This window comes from Siphateles boraxobius, unplaced genomic scaffold (assembly GCF_051911475.1).
Source record: "Siphateles boraxobius isolate OS27281-9 unplaced genomic scaffold, OSU_SipBor_1 23, whole genome shotgun sequence".
Taxonomy (NCBI): Eukaryota; Metazoa; Chordata; class Actinopteri; order Cypriniformes; family Leuciscidae; genus Siphateles; species Siphateles boraxobius.
The window spans coordinates 26,951-49,037 of record NW_027508844.1 but is presented as its reverse complement, the minus strand read 5'-3'; the positions used below and the strand labels follow the sequence as shown (position 1 = coordinate 49,037).

General features: G+C 39.9%; 1 protein-coding gene across 6 annotated transcripts in view; it reads right to left on the bottom strand.

The window, feature by feature from the left end:
* LOC143747602 (transmembrane 4 L6 family member 1-like) overlaps window positions 1–14,826 on the bottom strand; it is a 484,334-nt gene extending 469,508 nt beyond the window's left edge. Inside the window, exons 1-6 of one of the 6 annotated variants that reach the window (XM_077240422.1) lie at window positions 13,692–14,826; window positions 11,674–12,275; window positions 11,502–11,570; window positions 10,427–10,572; window positions 8,544–8,730; window positions 4,094–4,394 (exon numbers count right to left, since the gene is read on the bottom strand). In XM_077240422.1, coding sequence (XP_077096537.1) covers window positions 4,377–4,394; window positions 8,544–8,730; window positions 10,427–10,572; window positions 11,502–11,570; window positions 11,674–11,844 — 591 coding nt within the window. In that variant the 5' untranslated portion in view covers window positions 11,845–12,275; window positions 13,692–14,826 and the 3' untranslated portion in view covers window positions 4,094–4,376. Of the gene's footprint in view, window positions 1–577; window positions 596–4,092; window positions 4,395–8,543; window positions 8,731–10,426; window positions 10,573–11,501; window positions 11,571–11,673; window positions 12,662–13,691 lie in introns of those variants that run through there. The other 5 variants (XM_077240421.1, XM_077240425.1, XM_077240423.1 and 2 more) reach the window with 5 other exon arrangements.
* Between the last annotated feature and the right edge of the window lie 7,261 nt (window positions 14,827–22,087).

The following is a 22,087-nucleotide window of genomic DNA, read 5'->3' as shown; positions in this document are numbered from 1 at the left end:
GTTATGTTTAAATTAGTTTATATCATTTATTTTACATGGTCTATTTTAAAAGCCTTGTTCTATAAAACCCATATGATTACTTTGATACTTTATTTGAACAAATAATTATAGCTTGTTATTATATATTTAGGTAACACTTTACATAAGGTTCATTAGTTAAGGTGCTGTACAGTTTCTTCCAAAATTTTGCCATCAATTTCTTCGAAATCAGACATAGTGACTACTTTCTCAGGCTGTGGTCTGATCTGTCTGACCCCAGCGCAACTCAAGGATGATCTGATCACCTTTCTGATATTATTGATTTTCTCAGAGAAGAAAGAAGCAAACTCACTGCACTTTCTCACTGAGAGCATTTCGCTGGGAATCTGGCTTGGGGGGTTTGTCAGTCTCTTTACAGTACCAAAAAGAGTGTGTGTGTTTTTTATATTGCTGTTTATAATATTCCAGAAGAAAGTCTGTCTAGCTTTGCCTAGTTTCTTATTGAAAGCATGGATGCTGTCTTTGTAGATGTTATAATGGACTACAAGTTTTGTCTTTTCTGCGTTGTCTTTTCATATTTTGCACTGCTGTTGAGTTTCTCCAGGGTGCGTTTTTACTAAAAGAAAGAGAAATAAGAACACAAACTACAACTTTCTTCAGCCACAGCCTTAGATGAAATAATCGGAAGATTAAAAAAAATTTTTTTAATCTCTGAAGATCTCAGCAGAGAAGGATTAAACAACTCCACAGACATCATTTCCAGCTTCATTTATTACTAACCAGATTTACTTTCTGTCAGATGTCTACAGCAGTTCTTATTGAGAATTAACAAGAGGTTTAGATGTTGATATTTGGTTGAAAATATTTAGTTTGCTTTAGTTGCGCAGTGTTTGCTTTAGGTGGGCTCTTGACTTTTGTTAAGTAGCTTCTTTTTCAGCTATTGCAGGTGTTTTCAGAAAACATTTCTGCATAAAGCAGATTAACATGTCTGTTTTAATGGTCAAATGACTACATTAAGTTCTGCATGACTCCAAGTTGTAAAATCTGGCGAAGTTGGACGGCAAAGACCAACCGCCCACTGCACAGATGCCACCAATAGACACGCCACTGGACCACACCTCACAAAGCTTATTTCAGACAGACTTCTGGCAGTGTAAAGATGTAATGAATCGATAACAAAACAGAGAGAGCTTTGCTGACAAAACAAATGTAATATTTAATTACTACAATACTAACTCCTCGGTAGAAATGTCATCAAGAGTGGGAAAAGTTGTTAAAAATGTAAACTTTACACACAAACCCTACCACCAACTTCAAATTTCAGACGCCATTTTTATTTCTTAGCTCAACAGTCAGGAAATGGAACACACAGGATTGTGGGATATCAAAGGCAGCGAAGGATCCATCTATGCTGCCTTCAAAAATCGCTCAGATGAAGGTATATCAGTAGATGGGATGTGGCATGATCATTGGATTGGGATGTGCCTTGTTACCTTCCTACCTCCATCTCCTGCTTGCAGAGGCAGCCTTTTTCAGTTTTCGGACGCAGCCGCCTGGCAAAACAGTGTGATGCCGGAGGGAAGGAGGAGCCTGGTGGAGCAGAAGGGGTGGAGTGTTGAGGTGCAGTCCACAGTGAAAGACCATGGTGGAGCCTGAGGGATGGCAGACCACGGTGGAGCAGAGGAAGCGCAGAGCCAAAGGATTGACAGGCCGAGGTGGAGACATGGGCCTGGGGGCCAAGGTGTAGCAAGGGGATCTGCTTCACAGAGCTATGCGAAGGCCGAGCCGAGGAGCTGCGAGACACCAGAGGAGCAGGCGAATCCAGGGCCGTGGACTGACCTGACAGTGCTGACTCTGTGATGGACCTGGCGATCAGATCCTGCTTCGGTTCAGATGCCGTGGCTCAGGCTCTGATTCCGGGATGAACTCTATGGCTGGCTCTGGCTCTGTGGAGGTTTTTTTGCTTGTGATACGAGTCAGGTGCTGGCTCGGGATTTTGGTCAATGGAGGATCTCCGTCGAGGTGAATGATGGAGCTGGAGGATCTCTCTAGCTGTCCGGGACACTCCGGGCAGGGGCGATGTGTCCTATCTGGATCTGGCAGAGAGATGGCTGCTGGAGGTGTTAAAAGACCCGGGGACTTGGAGTTGATGGTGGCGTTGTCCTTGAAGACTCCCACGGTGAGGGAGGATCCGCAAACCCACAAGGTAGTGATGTGACGTTCGGCACCGAGGCTTCGAAGCTTGTATCAAAAAAAAACGAAACATCTCACATGAACCACTGTACCGGAGCTTGATTCGTTTTGACATAACCATGTGACCAGTGACGTCCGAAGCTTCGTTTTGACACACAGCCACGTGACTGCTTCATATTCTGATTCATAAATAGCGCAAACCTTGCGCAGGTTTCGTGTCATGCGCTTCGGTAGTGAACTGAGACCGACTGAGACTGAACCACAGAGTGAGCTCTTTTGAATTTTCAGCATGGAACCAGCCAAGCGTTTTCAGGTCGTATCCACAAATACAGCGAGCTAATTATTATTATTATTATTTTGTCATAAGAATATGATTTTAAAATGAATTATGATTTATAAAATTTATATAAAATAAATATAATAATTAATTATGTAAATTGATATTTACATGTAATTTTATGCATATTCAGTGTATAATCAACAGTATGTTAAATAATAGGCCTACATTATGTATATGAAAAAAGTACTTAAGTTAATGTGACCACCTTCTGTAGGTTGAGTGCCTAATATGTTCTCAACAGCTTTCTTATAATAAAAACACATCGTCACTGTTGAGACATTTTAGAGCTAAACATGAAAACACATCTTCTGGAAGTGGACCAACAACTATAAGACTTCTGATCAGTCATTCATTTATTTGTTTGTCAATTTCTGTATTTATAATGAGACATCTTAAATAGTGCATAGTTATAATACTTATTCAGTTATATTTTAAATACTTGACTGTATTGCAGTGATCAGAAAACAAATGATTGATGGGGCTACTCAAAGGGTGTCTATCTGCATCTTGCCCTGGGATGTTTATGCACTCCTGCCTCCTCAGTCCCGTGAGAGAATATTCTCAAATGCAGGGGAAGTAGTAAATAAAAAAAGAAATAGACTTAACCCCCACACTGTTGAACAAGTCCTGTTCCTTAATAAAAATCTTTAATTTCTTCAATTACCCAACTCCCCAGTTCACAAGCACTTTCACAGCACTTCACCATTCCACAATAGTTTTCTTTTATTTTGATTATATATGCCTATATGAGCCTTGCCTATGAACTCATAGGTTTAGGACTACGGCTAAGGTTTTAAGGCTGCATTTGTTGAACAAAGCAGAGTTAATTTGTCCTATGTTTTAATTCTTTCATAAATTGATTCACAGATCTCATTTGTTCATACATTGTGTAAACATCAACACTAACACTAATGATGTTTATTGCTTTGTGGTTTTCATAGCACAAAGTGATTTATTACATAAAACAATAAAATAAAATAAATGGGAAAGGTAGCTTTTCCACTTTTTGACCACAAGATGTCGTTAGTGTGCACCGTGTTGAAAAGCTTTGAGTAATGAACCAATTTACGATACACTTGAGGGGAAAGCCTCAGTGCTTCACAAAGCTTCATTTCACCATCACTACCACAAGGTATAATCAATGAACTCGATTAAAGGTGATTTACCCTCAACAGCATCATCTATACGATGATGTACAACTACTAAATACAGAGAAACTATTAAATACATTTCCAACATAGTCGACGACCGATAAAGAACTGAACAAAACAGGGAGCATAAATACACAGTAGCAAACAAGGGAACTAAACGAGACAGGTGTAACTAATCAGTAACCAAGGAAAATAACAGGGGAATAATCAAGACCAAACGGAAAGGAAATACAAGAAACATACAAGTCATCAAGAAACAATACATGTCACACAAACAAAAAGACAAATAAACCAAACATAATCCTGACAATAGGTGTTTATTTAAAAATCTATTAGTTGAAATATGAATTTCTCATTGCAATGAACTGACTACATTATTAATCTTTACTGATATCAATATTTGGTTATGTCAGTAACATGGGTATACTTTTTTCCCTGAGACTTGTTTATTATGATATTTGATAGCTGAATATTACAGTAGCCTATTAAATGAATGTCATGCATCTGAGATATTTTGACCTTCTATAGATAAATTACCTGTGTCAAAGGCTTCATTTTTTGAAGACAAGGGCATCATTCACAAAAACTGAAAATGACATCATCTGAGTCTAGTGAAACCTTAGTAGACTTCACATGTGTTTCTGAAGATCTGTAGATTGTGTTCTACTGTATTACTGTGAAGATCCCACTTACTGGAGTGTGTTCTTTGGTTTTCATGCCAACTGCGTCTGCTGAAGCCAAAGCAATACATTATTTGTAAATATATTATTTTTAATACCAACATGTAAGTAAATTTTGAAAGCAATTGCTTAATGTTTTTGGGGTTACACTTTATTTCACTTTAACTTAAGGCCCGTTCACACCAAGAGTGATAACTATAAAGATAACTATAACGATAACTATATTTGCGTCCACACCAACGAACGATAATTTGTTTATTCTAAGCTCACACGCTGCGTATGTATGTAAAACGCCATTGACTATGGTTTTGCTGTTCATGTTGCATTTACACGGCTTTAACCAGCAGATGTCCTCAGCATGCTGTATTTTGAGTGAAGCTAGCGTAATTAATATGATAATCGGTAACACTTTACAATACGGGTGCACTAATATGCATTAATTCATGTTTAACTAATGCACAGATAATCATGAGTTAATGTATGATTCATGAAGAACTAAACCATTAATTAATTATTACTGCATCAGCAACTAATAAAGAGTATATATGATTAATAGATTAAGTAATACATTAATTGATATTAATGCAACGTGTCATTGTGTATTAATTCCTTAATAACATATTTTTATTAACTAATAGTGTAAATTAATTTGTTAATTACCACAATTAGTCAAAGCTATGCACTTCAACTACCAGTTGTCTGCTTTAATAAATCATTAGCTAATGATTTGCAAAGGTATCATTATGTTATGACTTTACTTGTTGAGGCACATCATTATTAACTAGTCATTTAGTAATTGTTGTAATTTACACATGAATTTGCACTAACAATGAAATAATTAATCATGTATTAATGTGTACCTGTATTATCTGGAAGATGAAATACAAGGCTTTGGCTCATTCAGGTAATTAACATATTAATTAACACTATTAGTTAAAAAAAATGTTATTAGGGAATTTATTCACAATTACATATTTGATTAATAACAATTCATGTATGAACTAATACATTAACCATACAGACTCTTAATTAGTTCCTTATGTGGTAATCATTAATTAATAGCTTAGACAATCATTAGTTACACATTAATTCAGTATTATCTGTGCATTAGTTAAGCATGAATTAATGCTTATTAGTGCACCCGTATTGTAAAGTGTTACCTGATAATCTAACATATAGTGAATAATCAATATAGTGAAATAAAACCGCTTTTTCACCTCAACTTCAAAGGAAGCAAGACAATGTTGTCGAAACGTGCTGGATACTTGAGGTAATACTTTTCACCGTTTATTCAGAGGGTATGAACGATAGTTCCCTTTCAAGAATGTTCACTTCGTCTCTGCACGAACCTATGGCAAGGCGGCTGAGACGCGGGAACCAATCGCATCGCTTTTTTGCATGAAACTGATGGACACAGCGATTGCGTCCCGTGCCTGGGACTCGCCCACGTACAGCCTGTACTCAACAATGGCGGCTGCCCGCACTGCGAGAGCCTACTCATCTCCATACTGCGCTCGGGGCTAGCTCTCCTTTTGGACGGTGACCCTGCCACTCGCGCTCCTGCACTTCCTTCCCTCCGCGAGCTGCGACGGAAGAAGCGATGGAGAAGGACTGGCCTGAGGAAGTGAGGGACTGAGGGAGAAGACTGGCCGGGCTCGACAGTTGACCCCGCCCCTCAATCCCAAGCCAGCAGAGACGGCGTTAGAGTGAGCGTGGATGCTGAACTTATTTGCGTCCTCACTAAAGCTGTCAAAGGCCTCGACGTTGAGTGGTCCCCGCCTCAGGAGCCCACCAGAAGCCGCCTCGACGGTGTGGTTTCTGCCGGTGAGTCAGCAGACCCCTAAGACCAGCACCCTACTTCCCCAAGCTACACTACGAGCTGACCAAATCATGGCGCGCTTAAAGACTTCAACTTCCGCAACGCTTTGCACTATTGATGGCACTGAGGAGAAAGGCTACAACACATTGTTCCCCCTAGAGCAGGGTTTTTTTTTTAAATTGGGTTAATGTGAGCCTCCCCTTACAGTAGGTAAGGACAGCTGAGCCCCCCCTTCCCCAAAATCCCGTCCGCCTGCCCTAACCCACACACGCCACTGCAGTAAATGCCATCTTGTGTGTGTTCCAGGCAATGTGAGTTTCAATAAAAACTGATACAAATTTAAATATTTTTTTAATATTGTGTTTGAAGACATTTTATTTCCACAACTTCTTTGCATTCATAAATGATTCTTTGCAACAGCAAATCATTTCCAGCTTCATGCAGGCCTAATGAGGCTACTTTTAAAATCACTGAACATCAGTAGGCCTAACCACAAGTCAACAAAACATGCTTAACATGTGTAATGCAATGAGAAGCAATGTTTCGCCGATGTTATGAGGTTTGCCTGCCTTCGCTATACGTAGCGTGACACGATAAGATGCTTCTGTCGCCTTCATGTTAATAGTGGCAATAAAGCTCTTTCTGATTCTGATTCTGAATAGTGCCAAACGACTGTATTATGCTTTTTTTGTGACAGCAAATCATCACGCTTCCTCTCAAAAAACTGAACTGGCTTGTTCACTAAATTTGTTTGCTTAGTTTCAATGTGATGCCAAAGTTTGCATAGTCTCATGCTAGCACCTCCTTGCAGACCACACACTGCGGCAGATATGCAGCCTTGGACCCAGACCAGGTGAAACCTAACTTTAAGTATTCAGGATCATATTTCCTACGTTTATTGCTGGGTCCTGTCTCCTTCCTTAATATGATCTAAAGCACCTGCGGCAAGGCAGAGGTCGACCTCTTCGCCTCAGAAGACAGTGCTCACTGCCCAATATTCTTTTCAAAGAAAAGGGACACGCTGGCCCACAACTGGCCCTTTTATGCGTTCCCTCCAGTCTCGATGCTCCCACAATTCATCGAGGGGATCAGGGAGAGCAAGTGCTCAGTCCTCCTCTTAGCCCCACTCCAGAGATCCAAAACTTGGTTTATACCGGGCATTTTGAACCAGGGCTCGGATATGTCATCCAGAGACAATGTCCCCCCAGAGGAATGGTCTCTCCACCCTCAGATGGTTCATATGATCTGGAGCACCTTTGGCAAGGCATAGGTCAACCTCTTCGACAATGCTCAAGGCAATGCTCACTGCCCAATATTCTTTTCAAAGAAAAGGGACCCAAAGAAAAGCTTGCCCACAAGTGGCCCAGCCGCCCCCTTTATTCGTTCCCTCCGGTCTCGATGCTCCCACAGGTCATCGAGCGGATCAGGGAGAACAAATGCTCAGTCCTCCTCATAGCCCCTCTGGAGATCCAAAACTTGGTTTATAAAGTGCATTTGAAAAAGCAACACGCGTCAAACATCTTTCCAAACATGAGAAGCATTTATGAACCTCTTGTCCAACAAAAGACAACCTTTAATAACATGCTTTTACTCCAAACTCACTTCATAACAAAGGTTGAGCATCCTTCTGTGAGATGATGTGGCTTCTTACACAGAAAAGGGCAGTCGTGTGTTTATTAGTCATGTTTAATCAATCAAAATGTTTCAATCTTCTGTATATTCAGCTACGGATAGTATGATGCCCAATAGGGATTTCTTGGAATAACGCGTGTTGTCTAATTCTGCGTCGGGGCATATATGGCGTGTCTGCATGAGACGCCCTCTGGTGTTCAGACGGAGCAGCATTTATTACCGATCAGCCACACTGCACTAACAATCTGCACATAAAATAATCGTAGCCTTTGCCAAATCGTGTGTGGTTTTATTGCGATTAATTGTGCAGCCCTAGTGCATTTTAAGAATACTTTACATCAACTGTTTAAAATGCACAACAACGCTGTATGCTGCGTCAAAGAGGCATGAGCACTGATGTAAACAAGCCCAACACGCATGAGCACGCATGGCGGAACGAGTGAAGAATTAATTAAACTGCACATTCACTCTCTGACAGCACGTGGCGGTGACAGCAGGTTACCGTGGTAACCCTATAAATAAACCAGGCTGCTACTTTCTGTTTCTGTACAGTATTTAAAAGTTTTAAGCAGCCGTTCAGATCTTTGTATTCGCAATGCTATTCATCACAGGACCAAATACTTAAATACTTAATAAAATTGACTATCAAAATTAACTGTTACCGTACTTGGCTCTTATAATGTATAGTAAACACTTTGACAGTTAACACATTTTTACATACATAGAAATATAGAGAGTTAACATGAAACCTGATTGTTGTTCATGCACGTCCCACAGAGACATCCGATCAGTCCGTTGACTACCTGTGCCAGTAAAAGCACAGCCTCCAGGGTACCGATGCTCAACAGAATTGAAAACAGGACCACGTTCCACAGCACCACGTTCTGCGGTCTCTTGCACTCCATCCATGATGTCTGGTTAAACAGGTAACTCTCTCTGAACAGAGGAAAGCAAAGGGGAAAAAGTCATTGCAAAAATAAGTATCCTCAAAGGCCTCTTCTAACTGCACAAGGCCAGTGTTTTTCTCATATTCATGCAGGAGTGATGACAGTGACGGCATATTCCTGCCATTAAGCTATTTTGTTCGAAATCCTAATAAACTAAAACGTGACATATGCACACCTGTTTGCATCAGTTGAAATTATCATTATTGCAGCAATCACACAACACTCTGATTGTCAAGGTTCTGTTCAGTTAGTTTTATTTTCATGCACTTTTAGTTTGTTTTGTTCTGTCACTTGTCCTCCTTTGTCATAGTTTCCTGCTAATCATTAGTTTCTATGGACACAGATGAATCATCACAGCCGCTTATCATTTGGTTAATTATCTCTGTGTATTTTAGTTCCTGATTGTGACACTGATAGATTACATCACCTGCCAACCGACAATTACACTGAACACCAATCTTTTATCAAACTGCTGTTGCTGCTCTAATGCTTAAAAGACCAAAAAATACTATTTCTTAATGTTTTCTCGAATGACAAAAGATTTACCAATAGATCAAATGTCATATACATATATATCGTCGATGTCCAATGAAAACATGATGGTATGACGGTATGTCCATTTTGCCGATTTTGAGATTTGTCATGGATAGAATGCCCAGGTTCATTTCTGTATACAGTATGCTTCACATTATCTAAATGACCAATGAAAAGTTGTGAAATCATGTCATCTGATTTTCACATATATCCATTTGGTGTCAAAGCTGTCAATCACGCCGCGTATCTCCAACCCTGTTGAGGCATCTCGCCGGTCTCGTGAAGTTTCATCTTAAGCGTCTCTGGAAGCTCAGCATTGGATAGCCGAATAACACTGTGAGGTAAAGTATCAGCAAACGTTTGTTTTTGACAACTGTTCTCAAGTTTATTATATATGCACAAAATTATGGTAGGACTGTGCAAACAAAGTATCAGTCTAGCATTGCCATGTCAGTGTATTGATTCATTGTCCCTTCATAGTTTGCAAGAGACATTTAATAAACTGAGCGTATTTAATAAACTGAGCGTAGCCTATTCATCTGTCAATATGAAACGCGACTTGACCATTCTAATTAATGAGCGGAAGAAAGCGTATCGACCACCGTTACTGTAAAATATGCACGTATGTCCATTTAAACTCGATTTTGGTCAAATGTGGATTATATCATTTCACTGGCAAGAATATGGTTACATTTAAAGATGCCGTACCAAGTATGCAACGCTAAGTTCAACTGCTTTTGAAATTACGGTGTTTTTTTTTCACTTCCTGAAAAGTAACCGTTTTGGACATACGTGAGTTTCATCGGGCAGCGACGATATATTACAAACATAGTTAAGAAACTAAGTTAAGCAGGGATGTGATTCCTCCGTATTTCCCACCGTGAAAAGTATGACCCATGTGAATTGTGTAAATCCAAGAAAAAAAAAGGTTTTGGGTGTGGACAGTTGGTGAGTAAAGCCAGGTGCACACCAGTCAATTTATAACAGTCCTTTATGACTTGTCAAACTGTACGAACATGTAGGACTGTAGGATCCTATGTAGGAGAGTAGCCTACGTCACACTGTAGGATCTCAGTTGTCATTAATGTCAGACTGTACGGATGTCAAGACTGCAGATGCAAGAAGACTCGTGTGTGTGTTTTTCACGTTACTCTGTAGTTCTGTTTAAGAATGGGTAGATAAAGGTCCCGTCTCCCGTGTCACACAGCGGGCCGTCCTGCAGGCCGACGGCAGAGACGATCATGCAGTACAGAGCTCCAGCGGCACCCAGCACAGACATCAGCATGGATAGCATCATCTGCAGCACACACACACACACACACACACACACACACACACACACACACACACACACACACACACACACACACACACACACACACACACACACACACATCAGACCAAACACATAAACCACTGGCTCAGCTTCTCTCACGGCGCTCTTTGCCAGGGCCAAATGTAGCCTACTTTAAGGTCACATGAAATGCTGTTTGTCTGATTTTGAACGGATGAAATTACTGTTCACAAATAAATGTTGAAAGAAATGGCAACTCTTGTACATGCGAGGATATATTCAAGAACTTTTTTCTGATAAATACAAAGAATGAATAAAGCTTAGTTTTGTCCATTGTCCAAGAATCGAAGCATATATTCTTCACCTATCTCAATCGTGGGTGTCACATACAATAATTAGTTTATTACCAATGACAAAGCTTTTAACATTTTATCCTTGATTTTAACTGGTCATTCACAAAATGTAGCGCTAAAATATTTCTGAATAATGACCGTCTTCCAGTGCTTTATAACTGACTGCTTATGCAGAAAACTTATCTTTCATACATCGCTGTGCTTGTGATTTATCCTCCCACCATCTCTACAAGTAATTTAAACCCAAATCAACATTTAATGTCCATTCATTTATTTGTTTGTTAATGAAATCTATTTGTTATTAGATTATATGACCGACTGTTGTCCCTTATGTAATGCTAAACAGATCATTAGAACTGCAGTGCTTCTACTGCAAAATAGTTGCATGTTGTGTGACATAATAGTTTGCCACTCATATTGCAAGATACCTTTATAAAGATGACTACTCTATAGAATAGGCTACACATTTTTGAATAAAGATTTAGCAAATGCACATGCGGCTCACACAAAGAAAAAGTGCCTCCAACACCTCATCAGAGATCTGAACTTTGTGTGTGCAAGCAGAGAGCAGTTACTCACCCCACATCTGTTTGCACAACAGTTCCCCTCGTGCCCTGCAGCCTTCATCACCGAAGCAGGCAAAAACGCCTGCAACACGGACACAAATGACAGGAATCACACTCTAGAACAGAGTACGCGAATGGAGGCTTGTATCTCTTTCTTTCAGATACCCTCAAAGCTTCAGACTCACCAACAGTCCTCCCCCGATGACCCCGGGAAAGAACCAGATCTTTTCTGTGATTTCCTCGGTCCTCCACACCTCACCATTGGGGAAAAACAGCAAGATGTTTGCAACTATGGCTAAGAGGCCGAGTGGAAAGAGAAGGTCTCCGGTGCATTTGGCACATTTCCCCGTACACATGATGACCTGATTTGGGTTTGTTGCTTAATCGGCGTAAAGAGAATTTTCTTGTATTAAAATTACGAACCAGAAGAGACTGAGAGTATTCGGTTACTGAATGATGAGCAACATTCCCATTTTTATTACTGCATTGTCCATGATCATACAATAATGGAAAAGAATAAAAATACAAACTATTCAATTTACAAACTACAGCTACTATAAACAAAAATAACATATTTTACCTGTTTCTTTGAGTTCTCCCTGTACCTTTCTCTACTCGCTGACTAACAAATCGTTCTAATAGTTCCTGGTGGGGCTAATAATTATCAAGTAGTTTGTGAAAAGTTGTCGCAAACCAGGAAAGTGTTCAGTATCATGAGACCACTAAAGGTAATGTAAGCAAAAGCATGTATGACACACACAGGCACCTGTCCCTGCGGTCAATGACCCTGCTTTCAAAGAAAGAAATCAGTTTCAGTCACATAAATCAAAATGTATATCTTTTTTGAAAGTGATGTTGGACAAAATGTCTAAAACTTAACTCTATGACACCAAAATTTTTACCTCTTTACTTATTTTATTTATTAAGTAGGTCTCATTCATTATGTTTATGGAATAAAAAAACATCATTGAATCCCATTTAAAAATATAACTTCTTACATTATTGCCTCCTACACTTTGTGATTAGGTATTATAATCATTTGTTTAATTCAAACAGAAATGAAGGTTGTCTTCCACTAAATGGGTGACATTTCTGACTCTAGGAATTCTAGAATCAGGAACTCTAAAATACTTTTTATTATTACGCACAGTGTCCTTTACATTAAGCTAACTGCAACTTCCTCTCCAGTGTTCTTTTAAAAAGTTGCCAGCCAGATAGCTCGTCCTGGGTCGACATTTCATTCAGTAACATTAGGCAGATTTGACTTATATGCTGTTTAATGTTAATGATTACGTTATTTAACATATACATATGATTACATATGATATCGCTTTTTTCTGCATCATCTTCGCATTCCGGAAAAATTCAGTCAATGGCCGGGAAAGAGTTAAAAACATTAAAAATATTTTTTATATAGTCCATATAGTCAGGAATAGTCTTTTCACATACTGATTTCAATCAATAAGTTAAAGGCACACTATGCAGGATTTCCGTTTTTGTCAAACAGCGACTCCTAGAGTCGCTGTAGAGTACTTGTATTTAACGTTACTGTCGTAAATACCACTCAGCTTTCTTCGGGTTTTTTTCGCCATTCTGAAAACGCAGGTCCGATGTTTACTCGTGTCTGCACCCCTCCCCTTCCTTTAGCTCATGCCAGCGAGCGAACGCTGGACCAATATTAATCCTCGTCCGGCCTTTTATATTGTCACTCTCCCTTTTTCTCTTTCTAGTCTCCTCCGACAAAACCTTTGCCTTCTTCGTTTTAGTTGCTGCTTCGGCCAAGACAACAACATACAGACGGCAAAAAAAACGCTAGTTGGGCTCTCACGTCAGAATTTGAGGAAGTGGGGGGTGATGGGGGAAGTGACGTACGCCGTAAAGCAGTCGAATTTTGTGTTCTTTTTGTGCTCGGGTTACTACCCGAACCCCGAAGTTACATAGTGCCAGTAAAAGCTATACAGACACGGACGGGCTATGGCAGACGTGTCATTCAACCTATTGTAAGTCGATGTACCATCTCTCATGTCTTGGAAATATATTATGAAGTTTGAAAAACTGCAAAGTGTGCCTTTAAGCGGTCTAAATGTATGTATATGTATATACTGTATGTCGTCTGTGGAAGGCAAAGGACAATAAAATGTTTGTCCAATCATTGCATTCAATGTCATACTGTACCTGCCTGTCAACGTATGTATTTTCATACCTCTGCGCACCTGCTCGCACAGACATCACACGTCATCAGCCCGCTTCATGCAGAGTTAGACAGACGTCAGTCACCGAGCACCACAAACGAAACTGCTGCCACCTTTTACAGTTCCTCCTGAACCAAAACAACCAGTTTATGCTGTGTTCACTCCATAACTACTGCAATTTGTTAGAGATGGAAACTCGTGACATTATACTTGGAGCGGTTCGTGACTCGAATTTAAGCATTTCAATGGCAACTCGATCAACGGCGAAATGAATATGCAGCAGTCAGGTGTTTATTATTATTATAATGTTATGTGCTTTGAGACATGAGGTTGTTTAACGCTGTCTTTCGTCTCGTGATGCTTTACAAAATCTGCTGTGTGCGTTCATGTGTTTTCGAAGAAGGCATGGTTTAATAAAGACTAGCAACACTTAAAAATAGCATTTGTTGCATGTCCCCACCCTCTATCTCTAAACCTTACCATGGAATTTAATGACTAAATTTAAATTTTGTTTGCATTGTTGTGTGACTTTATATCCAATCTATGCTTTAAAATATTTTTTTCATGAGAAATCCAAAAATTTTTTAGATAAAACACACATTTTAGTCGTGTCCCCAGGTTTTCACTGTTAGTCGAACACATTCCCCCCTCTGAAAAACTTTGCCATGCCACAAGACACATTTTTAACAGGAAGTTGCATCATATGGATCTTCTGAAGGCAATGTGAAGACCAAAAGTAAGTCCTCTCTTTTTCTTTTTTATATATTTGATATTTTCTATATATTTCTATACACTTGTCTTAGAAAAGGTCAATCTCAACATTCTGTCCTGTTACCTAAATTATTTGTTAGAGGTTATTGGTTTATTTTTAAAAAAAAATACTACTTTTTGGTAAGTCACTAGAATTCGCTCAGTATCCTCATGCTAATAGCATGTATACCATGTAGCTATATTTCATGTATTTGCTAATTCTATGCTAAAAACTCAGTCCTGTTACCTTCAGTCCTGTTACCTTCAGTCCTGTTACTTATATAAACTGTAACTGTAACAGGGGTGAGTAGCATCCTCTGGTGTATTGATTTATTATTGTGAATATTAGTTAATGTAATGCACTCAACAAAGTGCTCATTGGCATTCATTGGATGACCTTAAAGGGATAGTTTACCCAAAAATGAAAATTCTGTCAGTATTTACTCACCCTCATGTTGTTCAAACCCCGTAAGACCTTCGTTCATCTTCGGAACACAAATTAAGATATTTTTGATGAAATCTGAACGCTGCATCACTCCTCCATACTCCTCCATAGGCTTCTTGAGGGATTGGAACTTGCCGGCCTCGAAAAGTTATTAAAGATATCGTTAAAATAGTCCAAGTGACTACAGTGGCTCAATCTTAAGTTTATCAAACGATGAGAACACTTTTTGTGCGCAAAAAAAATAAAAATAACGACTTTATTTAAACTATTCATTTCCTTCTCTCTGGGCCTCCATGCCCATAAGCAGAGTGATGGCACACAGCACAATCTGAATTTCCCAGAGTACCTCTACTCTCTCAATTACAATTGACACTTTTGGTGGTTGTTGTACACATTCTGGATGGACCACACAGATCCCAAGGACCATCTCCATTTTTGATTTCTCAGCCTCGTCACAGTCCTTGAAGTTGGAGAGCACAAAAAACAAATATTGTGTGTCTGTGTAATGGTTAAAACAACAAAACATCCCACTAAATTTGGATTACAAACAGAAACACTTAGGGCTGGGGCAGATTTAAGAAGTTTAGAATAGGTATTGCAATACCAAACATAACACTTTGTGAAGGCAGCTGAATCCATCACAGGTTTTCAAACCCTGGGTATAATGCTCTGGATTTACCCATCCAACCTGCAGCATACTCTCGAGGTGTTTCAAAAACTGTTTCTAAATCTGGATGGACAAAGGCTGTCAGACAGAGCCCAAAAGCTAAAGCTGAAAATATCTGAGTAGATCAGTTTTGTCTGAATTTTCTGCATAAAAAAAATTTGTAAATGTGAACTAAGTGATTACCTGACAGAGTAGATTGATCAGTGTTGACCAGTTTTTGTTTTGCAATAAAATGGCTAACAGAGCTCTGCTAGCACTACTGTTTAATAGTGTCGTGTACAATTGTTTTTAGCCATTGTGCAGTTCTTAAATTCATGAAATGAATAAACAAAGGCTATTTCATTTGTTTTCTTTTTAGGTGTGCTTACTGTAATTGCATATTTTTTAAGGTATGGTAATGTATAATAATAATAATAATGCAGGGTTAATGAAAATAGTCATGATTACATTTAGGGCTGGGTAAAAATATCGATTCATCAATGCATTGCAATTATTTGTTTCTCAATTCAATATCGATTCATCAAATCCTATGAATCGATTCAGCCCACCGGCCAGTTGCGGCGCTGTGGGCAACACTCTAGTGAGAGCGTTCAGCGTTGTACAAGACGCGCTTTACCAAAACGGCAAGATGACGGACAGTAGCTGCACTCCGTTCAAGCCTGCACCACCAACCAGGGACGTCATTATGCCTATTTTAGGGGGGCTGAAGCTACCCCAAAATGTTCCTAAGCCCCCCTAAATGATAATAGGAACAATAATAAGTCTCCGGGAGTCTCCCGCATATTGATAGCGGCTCCCTGATGTCGGCAAATTAGTTCAAATCTCCCGAAATCTAGAGCTCACGAGCTCCGAACCGCATAGCGCGCGCACGACAGAGAGGAAGAGAGCGAGAGTCCTTGCGTGTGTGTGCGAATGTGCGCGCGTGTGCCTCACGAAGCGCTTTTTTTTAATGAGTATGCACATTTTGTGTTTCTGTTTAAATTTCTTTTATAACTTGAATGTATAGGAAGAAAGAAATATACTTTCTATTACAGTTACATGCACTTTAGAGGTGTGTTAATAAAGCACCTGTTTGTTACAGTTGTGGTTTGTATTCAACACATGTACAATATGTACAGTCTGTTCTGCTAAATAAAGTGAAATAAATGACAGGAAACATGCTGGGGTCAATTTGTTCTTAAAGGCCATGGTGCAGGTTAAACACCACTGTCGATTAATGGGTAGATAAAGCAGTCAAGATATGTATATAAAGTTAGAAATGTCTCCAAAATGGTGTTAAAGTCTAGTTATTGTAGTTTTTGGTTAGCAACGGTTATTTTTTACGCAACTCGCCGATGACGTCACACGAGGTAGACGCGGTGGAATGTAGCCTCAGCCGTTCTCAGCTAAGTTACTTGAACTAATTCTAGCAGACTGGCACTGACTACTATGGCGTCTAACTGGGATGAGGAAGAGGTGGCAAGACCCACAGTTAACATTTGTGATGGCCCACAGCCATACAATTTCGAACCGTTTAGACGTGAGAGGGCGAATGAGGAAATACCGAGAGCCGATGGCCGTCAAAGACAAATAAATGCATGGTCAGAGGAGAATGAATAGAGAGTTGGTGTAGTGTCCTGGTGAGTTGCTACCATTTAGAAACGCAGCAATGACCGCTGGAGCTATTGGTCAATGAACAGCAGTGCAGCAGTGCATACAATAACATTTTTTTTTTTTACTGTCAGTGAATAGCATCAAGTGAAAGTCAACGTTTTCTTTTTATCCAGTGACAGTGATTATGTCGTTGGCTCAGAAAAGTAACGTTACCCTAAACTTAGTCAGAAGATCTATAAATATAATGCAAGCTTGACAGTCCCACCTGTGAGTGTTTATTTTTAAACTTTTACCTCTTTCTCCGGTGAAAATGTTGTTTCACCGTAGCCGACGCCGAGTAGGCTGGTCATGTCTTCAGTGTGATTATTGTTGATAGTGCCAACTCGTTTTACTCGCGATTGATTGTCATTGACACAGTCAGGCTTACCAGGATAGGGAGTGAGTAGTAAGCGTCTGTGTCGCTGTGTTTGGCAGGTGTGTGTGTGTGGGCGGTGTCGTCCCATGGAAACTGTGGTGGAGAGCTTGTGTTGTAGGGAGGTGAGCGTGTTTTGGTCGCTGGTCGAGGATCTCACCCCGCGGCCAGCAGATATAACGTGCCTAACGCAGCATCCTGGATATGAGGCATGCTGCCTGAATCCGTTTGTGCTACAGATAGCATACACGCACTTCAGGCAGGATCATGGTCCCCTTCAAGCCAGCACGCACGAGTATGTTCATGGTTTATGTTTACTTTACCAATCTTTTTACAGGGAGTCCTTTGAACAACAGCTATAGGTGACAAGACATGTGTTGCATGCACAAACATGCATAAGAGACAGGCTTCAAATGACGTTTCCAACCTACTTACAGAGTTTAAAACTTACGAATCTTTCCTACTTATCCCTAGGCAATACCGGTACACTGTGTACAGGCAGGCTATACGCTGGGCTTATGGAGTTTTAGGGAGGAGTATAAGGAAGCCTCTACCCTCTTGTGTGGTTTCAACCATAAGGCAAAACTTCCAAAGTGGTGACCAGACCTATCAGGGCTTTCAATGGCCTCGTTTGAATGAGAATGAATAAAAATAATTCTGTAAATAAATATTAATAAATAAATATTCTGTTGTGATCGCCCAATTGCCCTTAAAATGTTATAAAGTACACAGAACACATGAATTTGAATAAGTAAAAACAGTTTATTGGCATTGCTTGTAAGGGTTACTACATTTATTTGTATAGCACTTTTCATACATGGAATGCAACGCTTTAATTTCATTAGTACTCTGGCAGAAGCATTATGTATCAATTGTAGCTTCGCTAAAGAACTCTTCGAAAGGCCAGTGTACATTGCATTGCAGTAATCAAGATGGGAGAAAATAAAAATATGTATGAGTTGCTTAGCATCATCCAAGGATAAAAAAGTATTTCTCAGATGCCTGCAAAAGTGGGGTCTTACCTGAGGGTCAACTGATGGTTCTCGTACTCACTCACACTCACTTACACACACGCACGCACACACAGTCACACACACACACTCTTTCATGAATGCATATGCAGTGTTACATGCAAAAGCACATCAAGCTGACACACAGTGAGCCCAGACAACACCGCACACAGACGTTGACAAGGCACAGGTAAAATGATTGGTAAATTATTTGGAATTACATACAACAAATTTCATGCAAATAACAGACAGAGGAGCAGACGTGCAGCATGCAGGACCCCGTGAATGGGGTACAGCGACAATTATTGCCACTTACAAAGACGAAAAAATGTAATGATTTAGTGCAAAGTAAAACCAAAGCAACAGCACACAAAGAAAAAACAAAACATGCAGAATACAGGAAACCACCACCAAATGAGATGACAGGGACAGAAGGAAATAGGATAACTAAATAAATACTTACTAAAATAAATTAAAATAAAATAAATACTTACAACTAAATCATTGGAATTGTCTGTGGATTTTTATTTTATTTTATAATGTGCATTTAGGTTCCCTTGTAGCGTGACTGCCGGGCTAGGAAGAGGCTGACGGCCTCCTCCTTAGGAACCTGTTCAAAGGATTTGGCGATGGGGGCGGGTGCATCGGAGGACAAATTAGCGCTAACCTCTCGAAGAGCTGCAGGTGAATGGGTGTAGCTTTCCTGAAGGGCCTTCATCAATGATGTTGCATAACCTGCAGACATAATAATAATAATAATATTTAATAAAGATCATCTCAAAATATGATAGAACTGCATGACACTGCTTACCGTATGAGGCTGCCTCTTGGATGGGACGCACCACATGGGCACCTTTTCTGAAGCGCGGATACCACACGCAGTACTTCTCCGTCCCATCACTTCTCCTTGCTGTCTCCCGGTTGCCATTGTGATTATAATGCAGCGCCGCTAAGAGAAGCCTACAAAATAACACATTTACAAGGTATGTATTAATTTAATCAATGTGTATGGAAATGTTCTGATTGCATAGATACTGGCAATGTTTCAGACTATATGATAATATCTACCCCTTAAAATACCCAAGTTTTACCGTGTGACCATCGGGGGGGCTTCAAAGAACACTGTGTCCCAGCGTCAGAAGTGGAGGCGGGCAAGGGCTGATCCCCAGTATAGACACTCTCCACAGTGTCTACACTGTCCACAGTCTCCTGCTGTGAGGCGTCTATCAACATCTTGCAAAAACAAATATGAAAAAGGGTCAGCAAAATGCAAGGGTGTAGTGGTGAAATAAGAGGTGGGTAATCTATGAATACTTAGAAGTGATTCGCAAGCACATTGGGTGCACAAGCACATTGCAGGAGCACATTAAATTAATCATTTATTTTCAACTTGGAAGTACTGAGAATTATTTACTTATCTTTGAAATTCCAAGACGATAAGTAAATATTCCCAGTCATTTCACAAGTCCATCAATAAAATGGGACGTGTGTGCTACAACTAACGTTAGTTTCCCAGTGGAAACAATAACCTATGGCACAGCCGTACCAAAATCAAAACAGTGCGAGTGGGTGAGAAAAATGCTAAGAGGGTAGGTGCTACACAAGAGAAAAAAGGTTGGGAACCACTGACTTAGATTACAGTACTGTGGACCCAGATATGCGATACTAAATGTTTTACTTGCATTTAGCCTTCACTACAGCCCTGGCGACATCGTCACGGTCAAATATATGTGAAAGAGAACCGTAGCAGTCAAAAAACAAAACGCGAACACACCATTGCGAAAGCCGCTTGATCTGATCCAAACACTCATGATGATATGGCCTTTTACCTCAGGGCAATTTTGTTATTATTCTAATTTTTATTCGTGAATCACGAAATATGCTCTTCTAATGTCAGAGTGATCGTGCTTGTAAATTAGTGGAGGCTGTGTCAAACGTAGCACGGTATACAAAATACACACAGAGCTAGCTAACACGCAGCTTGTAAACATTAACGTTAGCATGATGCGTAGCGTGGCAATTTCTCACTTGCGGCAGACGGTGTCTCTCGACCTCTGGACAGGGCAAGCAGAGAGGTTTGCGTTCACAGACGGCACGGCGGTAGGAAGTAATTTAGCACTTCCCTCACTCTTTAAACCAAATGAGACCATCTTGGCGTCCCCTGAGTTGTAATCCTCCTCTTTGAAATGCGCGCTGCATATTCTCGAGTAGGCGGTGACAGAGCTAGCTGAAAAATCTGCCCGCCTAATCTTCACAAACTGCACCCAGCTTCGGAAGATCGCTTTGTCCTTGGGGAAGGAATGGACCCTATGTCCAGTTTTGCTGTAGTTCTTGCACCCGCCACAAACACAGTAATAAACCATTTTGACTTACTTTATTTATGATCTACTCTTTATCTATCTCTAAGCTATCTGTTATGCTATGCTATCTCTCACTATATATGCTATGCGTATCTATCTATCTATCTATCTATCTATCTATCTATCTATCTATCGTTATCTATCTATCTTTACTTATAAATCTGTCACTGTCACTCTTTCACTAGCTAGCTACTCCTCGTATCACTCTCCCTCAATGGTAAGGCGGGCCGCAGGCTTTCGTCTGTCGTCCAACAGTCAGCGAGTACCTCATGTAACATCATGGAATGCATTGTGGGAGAAATAAGAATCATCGCTAAGCTGTAGCTAAATGCTAACATATCACCTACTTTTCCGTATTATATTTTAATTTTTGAGTACCCTACAACATCAAATACAATGGATAACTGTTTAAATGTTGATTACCAACTAGAAAATTGCCAAAAAAAAAAAAAAACCTGCACCATGGCCTTTAAACATTGGTAATACTGCACACATTATTTAAAAATATACTCAGGTACTTAATTACTTGTGTATCTACTAATTATTGAATCGATATCGAAGCTAATAAATCAATATCGAATCAAAATTGAATCGAAGCCTCAAGAATTGTGAAATTCCTAACAATACCCAGCCCTAATTACATTACACTATGAATTTGCTTATCATGTCAAAGAGATTAATTCAACAATGTAACTACATGTTCATGACTATTGCAGTGTGTCATTTATTGATGCATGTTGTTTTTTTATTAAGCAACATAATCAAGGGTAGAGAAGAAGATAAAAAACGAAAGAAACTTCGTCAACAAAACCAAGAACTAAAGGTTCTGTTGAATCTGGAATCGGTAAGACGTGAGACTGACCGGCCGGTCTGGGCCAAGCATGCGGAAAACCATCCGATTCCGGTCCCTGGCCGGTCGATCGGTGCATCTGTAGAAGGATATGATGGTTAACTACACCTACCAGCGGAGGAGGAACAACAGGGTTGCAGATGGTCTGATAAGCAGAGTGAGGGCTTGTTACTTAAGGAATGATGTGAGTTGCATCACAAATGCGAAGAGGCAGATCCTCACACAGAAGGAAAAAAAAAAGCATTCCTTTTGGATGCCATGAAAAATTTGAAAAACAAGTTTTTGGCTGAAGAACAAAGCTCCATCTCTTACTAAATCTT